General features: G+C 38.5%; 1 protein-coding gene across 1 annotated transcript; it reads left to right on the forward strand.

Moving 5' to 3' along the window:
- The first annotated feature begins 4,907 nt into the window (after positions 1-4,907).
- On the forward strand, positions 4,908-9,599 carry erp27 (endoplasmic reticulum protein 27). Its single transcript, XM_088419713.1, has 7 exons — positions 4,908-5,065; positions 5,753-5,838; positions 7,298-7,435; positions 7,527-7,643; positions 7,780-7,905; positions 8,042-8,239; positions 9,481-9,599. Exons 1-7 carry the CDS (start codon positions 5,008-5,010, stop codon positions 9,520-9,522), a joined length of 765 nt encoding a protein of 254 aa, XP_088275839.1. The 5' UTR covers positions 4,908-5,007; the 3' UTR covers positions 9,523-9,599.
- Positions 9,600-10,379: the final 780 nt, after the last annotated feature.

Consider the following 10,379-nt stretch of genomic DNA (forward strand, 5'->3'; position numbering starts at 1 on the left):
ATGTGAGTAGGTTAGTCAAATTCTTTGTTTTAAAAAGTCAGATTCTCCCCCATACTAGATTGGGTTGACCCAACTTGTCACAGGCCACCTCTCGTTACCTGTCAAGTTAATGATTTATTTCTGTGAACGCATCATTCCTACGATTCCAAAAGAGGACACTTTAAGTTGAATATTTTTCTGTGAACAAATATTTATTGATAATTATTTCTTTCTTTGGAACAGGTATGACACATTATGTTGATATTTTTTTTGTGGAAAAATATTTATAACAATTTTTTTTTTCTTGGACTTGCCCTTTGATACTTTTGCCGTTCTTTAATACTGTATATAGCAGGTGATACAATTATATTTACCACGCCAGAAACTATTTACCCATCTTATTTCAGGTTAATTATGTTTTGTTTTTGTTTTTTTTCTTCCATCCTCAGGTGTATATTACATGCAGTATAAAGTTCTGAAAGGATATGAACATAGCCAAGAGGAGTGGACATTCAAGCACTAATAAAACTATATGCTGATCAGACTTTTTAAGAATCCCTGGTCTATACCTCTATTTCTAAAATGTGTTTAACAAAAAGCTTGTGTTACGAGTGACATAATTGTTTGCCTCAGGATTCATTATTTGAACTCTTGCACTTCTGCACGTGTTTTTGCGCACACATCCAAATAAGTTTTTAGGTTCGACAAACGTGTGACCTAAATTTACTGCAAAGCTTGCTTAAAACAACAAAAAGTAAAACTGGACTGGAGTCTATGTTTAACAGAGGCAGGGTTAAAATAGAGCACAAAAGCTTTATTAGGATTGTGATTTGTGTCTGTGCTGAGACTGAAGAGATCAGGGCTAAGTGGAATCACTGAAATGGGACATGTGCGAGCTGTAAGTCATATCAAAACACTCAAACAAAACACACTAACTTACTAGTTTGCATGTGATTGGGAATCTTTTAAGATTCCGACTTCTCTTGATGAGTGAGTGCAAAAAAAAAGGTTTTAATGTGAACTTCTTAGTCCAAATCCTAATAATACCACATCCACTTTGTAGGATAAAGAAAAATAAAGTACTGTGCATTATACTAGTCTCAATGTGTGTACCTTTAAACAGCACGTGTACTCATTGTCCAGTTTTCCATCCGTACCGCAAACTATTTTGTCTGTTCCACAATTGCTGCGTCAAGAGCAGGCATCAGGATTACTAATACGTAGCAGAAGATGAGCTAATGACGTTCGAAGTTGTGTAAGGGCCACTTGAAAAATAGCCGGGGCCTAATTGAGTGTAATCCATAAAGCTGAGCTTTACCTGCATTACATCATGACCTTTTCTCACTCGCTCACCTCTCAGAAACATCAAGCGTGTCTCATTCTGATCTCCGCTCGTCCCACGAGCACACAAGTGTGAATCGCCATGCAAGTGGGATTATTTGAAATAAGATGGAAGCATCTTGGCCAAATAATTAAATCCATTTTATCAGCAATTGTATGTGAATCATAAATTACATGGCGAACCCGAATAAATCGAGGCAGGCATGTTAAGCACTATTTCACTGTTTTGACCAAATCTAAAACTAGACATTGTCATTTATTTGTTTGCTCAATTTACTATGCATTTATAAATCAGCAATGAAATGAATGTTAAAGAAAGCTTAAATATATAAAACGTTGGCCAACATAATGACTAAGGAACGAGATCAACTTGTTGCCCTTGACCATGCGTCATTGGACGTGATGGTGTGTCAATGCTGAAACACTGCTTAGACACACAGAGCGACCACCTGACGGCAACATTTTCACCTCTGACGTGTGTACAGAGTCCTAAAGCGCTACTTAAGTTTCAAAATCATCCTTCTGCAGCCCCTCCCACAACTCCATCCCAGGACCTCTTCAGAACACACAATGGGGAAATCGGTTCAATACCAGAGACGTGCGGTCAAGGTCGGCAAGGGAAACTGCAAAGAAAACAACAAGCGCAACCTAATAATGACTGAATTGTTTGTGTTTGATCTCTCTGGTCCATGCGCCACGTTAATATTTCTTTTCAATCTACTAATGCCAAGGATGTAATCACCATCTTTAACTGAGAGTCCCCGGCAATCTTTTCCATTCACCTGTTTGAGGTAACTGCATTTAGCTCCAATAAATTAATCACACGTGTCCATTTTTTCAGTTTTGATTTTTTCTGTTTTACCAATTTTATCACTGACCGTTTGTTCGGAAGATAAGACATGTAGTTATTATGGTTTAAGTTTATATTAATGGTGTTCTTGTGATTGCATTTTTTGGTAGCGCTTTTCTTTGATTGTGTTTTTGTATTTTGTATTTTTTGTTTGCATCTATATATAAGAAATAAGAATTTCATTGTGTGGTATAATAATACTTTACATACGACAATAAAACTTTTGAATCTTGAATATTGTGTGAGGTTGTCTTTTGCACTTTTTTGTTGTTTGGTTCAGACACTGTTTATTTCAAGACACGCTGACATAAACAAACAAATTATGTAAGAGATTAGCATCTGTGTGGGTGGCTTCGCTTCTTCAGGATCTGCGCATGTGTTTGTTGGTGAACAAATACATGTTTACGCCTGTTAAGTAGCAACGGCAGTTGTAGCGATACTGTTTATGACTACAAACCAAACATTTGAATGACTTATCCTTAAAGTGGTTGTTGTCCTTCATTGCAGCTGTTTTGCTGATCTGCGGTCAGCCACATTCAGCTCCAATTCTTTCTCCGAGTACATCAAGCGAGATCGCCAGTTTGTTTTTGCTGGATTACAACATGTATCCATGGTTCTTGGAATTACTACTATAATTACGTGAAAAAAAAAAACTTGTTTCATGGGATTTTATACAACATACTAAAGCATTAAGAACAAATCCTGTACAAAAATCGGCCATATCAGGAGTAGAAGCTCGATAAAAGCATCAGATTTATGATAAATAAAGGAAGTCAAGTCAAACATCTTCTTTGCAATTATATGTTGTATGTGCCCCTACTTGTTTTAACACAATATTTTGATTAACATGACATTTGTGAGATAAGAATAATGCAGATTAAGCCATCCATTCTTATTGATCTCTGAAATTTGGACCGAAATTTATGAAACAGTGCCATCAGGCTCACATTGCAAAATGCCATAGGTCTCCTGTTTTGGAGTTTGGTCACGTTCATCAAAAGTCTGAGGTTTTGATCGCATTTTTGCTATCAAATTGTAATTCTACCACTCCCGCTGCACAGAATGACCTGGCAAATTGGCAAATGCGCAGCATGCCTTGCCCTGCTTCGAAAATCTGAGTCCCCCACCATTTGCGCTCATGTGTGCCGATGTGGTAGTCACGAAAAAAAATACATTTATTTTAGCTAGGCACTAACTGTACCTTACTTTGAGCAGCTCACTATTAACAGATCAGCTTTTGACTCCCATGACTGTCAATAACCATTCGTATCTTTCCATGTCCTTCTTTGCTTCTCTTTGTTTCGTTTTGTTTTTTTTTAACTCTTGGGACGTTTGCCTTTCTCTGGCATCAATTGAGATCTGGATGACTGAAATTCTACAGACAACCGAAGGAAAAAAAAAAAAAAACAGTTTATCTATTCATTTAGCATATGTTATTTTTCATTGACATTATGACATCCATCTGTTTTCTTAGCCGCTTATGCTTTGTAGGGTCTCGGGCGTACTGGAGCCTAACCCAGCTGTCTTCGGGCAATGGACGGGGTATACCCTGAACCAGCGAACTTCAGGGCACGCACAGACAAGTAACCGTTTACACTCACAAACACACTTAAGGACAATTTGGAGTATCCAACATATCTATTGTGCATGTTAGGAGACCAGAGTAGCTGGAGAAAACCCATGTGGGCATGGGGAAAACATGCAAACTCCAAACAGGAGAGCCGGAAGCTAGCCAATCTGACACTCTGTGTCAGTCGCTCAGGTAATTGTGCAAATACATTAATACATAGTTGAGTTTAAATGGTAAATACTAATAAAGAAATGTCCTTGAAGAAACTAAATAATAAAAAAAGAAGATGCATCTATCTCACTCAATATTATCTGTCCTTACAATTATCATTGAAAACAATTGTACAGCATATCTTTCATTGGATGAACGTAATACATATTTTTTCCATTTTAAAATATTAAATAATAACAATAATTTAACAATTTTTTTTTAATGAATTTAATTTACAGCCAGGAAATCTCATGATATGTTGGGCACAGTTTCATGCAGGTTAAGGGATGAGGAACATGTATGTACTTAACAAGGGTGAGCTTTACCATTAGAGAATTGAACCTATGCCTTTGTGCCCAAGCCATTATGCACTTTTTTAACGATGTTACGAAAACATGTATGCAACAATGGGTCTGTTAACTATATAACCACATCAGCATATATGAATGACAGCAACTGAAATGTTGAAAAAGGTGGCAGAGCCGTTCTCAATCAATTTCACTTGTCCGAAACAGTTTTTCTTGTTGCAGAAATTCGGAATATGCTCAAACCACCCTTCACTGTCACAGCACTTTGCAACTTGTGACTTGCATCTGTTTGTATGTGTATTTCACACATTTAAAAGACCAGAATCCTTTTAAAAATGTCTTTTTTTCAAATTCTCAACATTACTCGGCCATCAGAAAATCACACAAACGAATTCTGCTGTGTAGTAGTGGTATAGTATACATTTGCCATCCTTTTAAATGTATGTGCACTGTACTGGAATTTTGAAGTAGAAATACAATTAGGGTTGGCAGTGTTGGTGAGCAAGATGCAAGAGCGATGCCTTATTTTCATCATTATTGCCTTACACTCCTGTCCCACGATGACACGTAATCCAATGTCCCCACACCCAAACTTATCTGGAACAGCTGGCGTGTTCCCAAGAAGCCTCCTATCGCGATACACCACCACCACTACCGGCCACAGAAACAGTAGCCACGAGGTAACACTTCAAGTCAGAAGGCTGCAAAATTTTTGAAAAGCACATCGGACCTCCAAAAATACAGGGAAAATGCTGATTGGGCTGCTTGTTTTTGCCCTGGTGTCTTGCGTCACTACTGAAGAGAAAGGTAACTTTACAAACCTAATATTAGATGTGTCTTTATCTTGATTTTTTTTAAACATTTTTTATTACTAATTATTGCAATTTAATATTTTAGGTATTTTATAATTACATATTGAATATAATTAAATTTTTAATGGTCAACTTCGTCGATCGCATCAAAAATGCAGTAGTGTGGAAAAGCAATAATACGTTCTTTAAACAGCGAAAGGAACATCTTTCTTATATAGTAAGTCACATTTACTTTGGCTCATTGCTAGCAGCTTGGTGAAGACATGAATATAGTCAATTACCCTTGAGGCTGGATAGCAAACAGTAGTGAGCAGTCAGTGTCTGGCTGTCAGCTAAGCAGCTTTTGTCCATTTCAATTGCTGCCATATCATTTCAACATGCCCAAGGCCTTCAAAATCATTCATACTGCATGGGCGATATACTGTATCATTTGATGTGGCATTTACACGACGTTGCCTGCGGCCACAACAGCCCTGTTTGGCTGAAAGCTAGTATTGCTTATTCAAGTCTTGTTAAGTTATCTCATAACCTATAATAAGCAGATGCAGATGAATCTTTGGTGAAACGAGCTTGCAGTCCGTTTCAAGCGGCACCTTCGAACCATCAAATCTCTCTTTCAGTATTGATGAAGTAATTGAATCACGCAACTTATGTGAATTGGTCTTTTTTTTCCTCCTCTCAGATGTGACGCTCCTGAGATTAAACGATACCAAAGCTTCGGAGGCCTTCATCGACTCTGCCGAAGTGGTAGTGATTGGATTCCTGGAGGTCAGTAAACTGAGACGGTCGTGTTTAAAAAGCACGGTTTTATGACTCATTGTAATATACTATGGTGCTGCCGCAAACCAGACACATCCAAATTAAGAGACGACCAGAATGCCAAACTTTGAGCCGTTTGTTTGCATGTCTGATCGCAAATACGCTTGAAAGGAGGGCGGCACGGGTCAAGCCAAGTTGCCACGCCTTTGGCTTGCCTGCAGTGAGGTCAGAGGTTGACTGGTTGTCTGATACATTGAACGTCCTCTGGCTGTCCTCTCCATGCAGAGGACCACTTGACAGGAAGTGGACATGTGAAGGCTTGTGGGAGAAGCCCCGTTAAGTCTCCGGTAAACAACAGTAACAAGGGTTCAATCACAAAATAGCTTGTACGCATGTATGAACTTATATTTTTATTGCCTTCCCTGGGATTCAAATGAATTCTCAGAGTGTGTAATAGTGCCTCCAAAATAGCTGTTACGACCACGTTCAGGTTGCCAGTCGCATTTTTCTTTTTGGTTTTGAGGGAAGAAAAAGAACCTAAAAGACTCAGATGGGCTTTGACAGTTTAAGTATGTCCAGAAATTCTTACTTTCAGCATGTGGGAATGGAATGAGAGTTCCAGATGGAAGTTAAAAAAAAAAATGTCTATATTCACAAAAATGTAGTCATGATTTTAAACAAATCCTTAATAAGAATACCATTTACTTTCTATTGAATGACTGATCTTACAGTATAAACATATAATAAACAATATTAACTTGAGATTGCAATCGCAAAGGAATAGCATAAAGTCAGCTATAGGTCTGTATGTATATGCAATTACTTTAATATATCATACCATTAATTAATTTAATTCAATGAATAGAATGTCTGCCTAATAATAAAATACAATACATCATACCTCAGACTAAAATATGCTTTGTATTTAATTTTCCTCAGACTTTTATTATTTGTCATATTTCATTTTTCATTTTCCCCCTGGAAGTACCAAACTATATATATATATATATATATATATATATATATATATATATATATATATATATATATATATATATATATATATATATATATATATATATATATATATATATATATATATATATATATATAATTTTTTTAATTAAATTTTATTAAATTTATTTATTTATTCCGTCAAGCCTCTGGTAGAGGACCCCAGCTTGAAGAAGATACCGCCCAAGATGGGCAAGGACACACATATTTTCTATCCACAATACTGTATATCCACAGTATTCTTTTATTTAGCTATTGGCTATATACATTATAACTTTAAAATGCCCGATACAAGCATAAGAAGTGCAAGTATTCTACCTATTTGAGATTTTGCATATATATGACTATTTGTCAGTGCAAAAATCAGTGACAGAATTCTTGTTCTTATCTTGTTCTCATGTTTGTACAATTCACAAGTTGCATGAAAAAAGACCCAACAACTTTGACATTTTAGGGAGAAGAGAGTCCTGGCTACAAAGAGCTTGTGGAAGCAGCAAAGCGAGTGGATTCAATCCCAGTGGCGATATGTAATTTGAAAGAGATGTGGGCTGACTATGGCATTAAATCAGACACCATCACACTTTTCAGAAAGGTACCGTCACACTTGCAGCGCTGTAGAATAGACACTACATTTGTGATGATGATGATGATGATGATGAAGAAATATGTTACTGGACGTGCAGGCAGACAACCATCAAGAGAACCTTGTGGTTTCTGAGGTCAAGAAGATTGAGACTGACGGTCTTGTGCAGTTCTTCAGTGTGAATGAGGTCCGCTACATTACGGAATACAACCAAGTGGTGGGTCCACCTGTATGGAGCAGTGTTATGTATCAAATATGATACGTTTGGCGTTATAGGGTTAAGCATTTTTTTATCACCTTCTTGGATCATCTTTGATGTTTCCCGTTGTCCTAATACTTCTTTCTTTCCTCAGACAGCCGTGGGTCTCTTCAACTCAGAGGTGAAGACGCACCTCCTGCTCTTTGCCAACAAGGGGCACAAAGATTTTAATAAGCTAAAGGAGCAGTTTAGAGCTTTGGCTCCAGAGTTCACTGACAAGGTGAGAATAAAGTCAAGACAGAGTTGACCTCCAGTTTATAACTTTGAAACAACACTTGTGTGTGTCAATATTATCCCAAGTGCTTTAAGATGCCCTGACAAACTTATTCTAACAAACTACCCAAATTGTCTTGAAGTTCTTGTTTGTGCTCATCAATGGCGCTGAGGACTCCAACTTCCGCTCCTTGCGCTACTTTGGACTCAAATCTAAGGACCTCCCGCGCGTTGGCATCTATGATGATGACTCAGACATGAAGTGGCTGCTCCCTGAGGGAGAAATTTCGACTGAACGTGTTCGAGACTTCTGCAACTCTTTCTTGCGAGGGGAGCTGAAGGTGAGCAGCCATTACAAATAAGGTCAACTGACTCCTTGGAAACTGAACAAAAGAGATTAGGGTTGTGATTTATACTCCAGGTGTTCCATTGAAATGTACCCACACAACACCGCCTAATTTGGGTATGGATAGCGCATGCACCACGGGGAATAGCCACGCCTTTGTTGCCCCTCGTCCCGAGCTCACGGAGCATCGTTGGCAACCCAAAATTATCAAACCAGTCCGATACTCAAGGCTGATGGCATGAATCATTCTGCGCAACAAAAATACCAACCTCAAATGCAGGGCCAAGGGTGAAATACCGAGCGCCATTGGCCACTGAGCTTGGATGAAGCCCCGTGTGCGCCAGGCTTAAGGCAGACAAACATTATCACACTGTACAGTGTTTACTTATTGCATTGGTTTACTTAAGTATACACTGCACAATACAATAAATAGACCACAGCATCCAGACTTGCTCCTTGATCAAAGAGTGCATCAATCATTGGTTAAACTAGACCACTTCCATCTGAATCTTAAATCTTAATCTTACCAAAGTTCTGGACAATTCTAGCCCTCTGGCTATGTACTAACAGGTTTTGTGGACAAATGGAGTAAAAGCCCCGCATATGCACTAGAAACATCTTGTAGGAAGCCTAACCAGAAACATGGAAGCTGCAATAACTGCAAAGGTGAGGACAAAGCCATATTTTGTATGTAGTAGTGTCCCATGTTCACGCTCACAAAATTACACTGTGATTGTATGAGAAGGTGTGTCAGAAAAGTTTCAGGGCTGGTGTCACAGAAGATATATTTCAGCGACAAGTTTTCCCCTTCAAAGAAATTGCCCTGGAGTATATTATACTTTTTCAAGCATGCCATCCAAGACTTTGAGCTGCCTTATCATTTGGGACATTTCGATGCTGGTTGTGTGAGCATAGACAAGATGTTCTCAGCCAGTAATTGGTCGATGGTCATAACATTTTAAGCAGTTGCATTGTCATAGGCAAACGGCCACAAGTTGTCCTGGCAAAACTCCTCTTCTCATGCACCAAGTGAGGCAAATGCTGCAGACTCTCTGCTGGTTGATCATCTGGTCCACACTCATTGTTTGATTTGAAATGAATGTCTTTTGTGACGACAGTCACCAATATTTAGCCAAGAACTAATTCCTGTTGTTTGATTGCGGTTCAAGGCTGTAATAGATAACAGCAATCACATGTTGAATTGTGGGTAATAATAACATTTGCTGTACTTTTCAGGAGGTGAAACAGGCTGGAGAAGAGGGCAAAACGGAGCTCTAGGTTGAACAATACAAATGATATGGTTCAGTAAATTCAATTAAAAAAACAACAACAATAAACATTCTCCAAGTGAGTCTTCTTTTGTCAACAGCGCGGGAACTTTCGCAACGTCCACAGCTGCACGTCTACTGGTCGTGTGTCTTGTTTTGTTTTGTCTGTTTATGCCAGCGCAAGGCCGTCTGCGGTCTGCTTTGCTGACCGCGTGTCGGCGGCCGCAAGCTGCAGACTGGCTGGCACGCTTTGTCAGTCTGACCACAAATGGTATAGTCGCGACCACGACACAACCGCCTCAGTGAGAGTGACACACAGCAGTGCAGGCATACACAGGGTGCTCCAGACGGTGGTCAAAGGTCATCCCCAAGTTACTTCGGAATGGAGTCAATGTAAATAAAATGAATTGCCTGAAAATGGCATTCATTAGGCCAGGGGTCAGTAGCCATCAATTTTCAGAGAGCCATTTTGAATGTGATAACAAATAATAAAATTACTTTTGTTTTTTTAAAAATGGAGCATTGCAAATATTATTCCCGCAATTAAAAGAAGATTGGGTAAAACTTTGTATTCATTTCTGCTAACAGTCGACAAATCCCATGCACAAAGGAAGTGCAAGGAAGCTACAATATATAAAAAATATCCTTGTGCAAAATGCAAACTCAGAATACAGGTGTACCAAGATTGAGCTGTACCTGATTTGTGATGTCATCAGTTGACAGCAAGGGACAAAATGGCCGCCCCATGACATGGTAAATGGCAGCTACATTTTAGTGCTTAATTCATATTTCACTTACAAAATACGAATCAGAATGCTGTGTTTACATTAATAGGGACGCATAGAGCGTAAAATTGTTGCAAAAATT

This window comes from Hippichthys cyanospilos, chromosome 7 (assembly GCF_059441005.1).
Source record: "Hippichthys cyanospilos isolate Australia breed blue-spotted pipefish chromosome 7, RoL_Hcya_1.0, whole genome shotgun sequence".
Lineage (NCBI taxonomy): Eukaryota > Metazoa > Chordata > Actinopteri > Syngnathiformes > Syngnathidae > Hippichthys > Hippichthys cyanospilos.

Excerpts from the sequence above, each read along its gene's own strand:
- erp27 (XM_088419713.1), top strand. The coding sequence starts at position 5,008 with ATGCTGATTGGGCTGCTTGTTTTTGCCCTGGTGTCTTGCGTCACTACT. Across the intron at positions 7,436-7,526 it reads CCATCACACTTTTCAGAAAG|GCAGACAACCATCAAGAGAA; the intron begins GTACCGTCACAC and ends CTGGACGTGCAG. Across the intron at positions 7,906-8,041 it reads CTCCAGAGTTCACTGACAAG|TTCTTGTTTGTGCTCATCAA; the intron begins GTGAGAATAAAG and ends ATTGTCTTGAAG.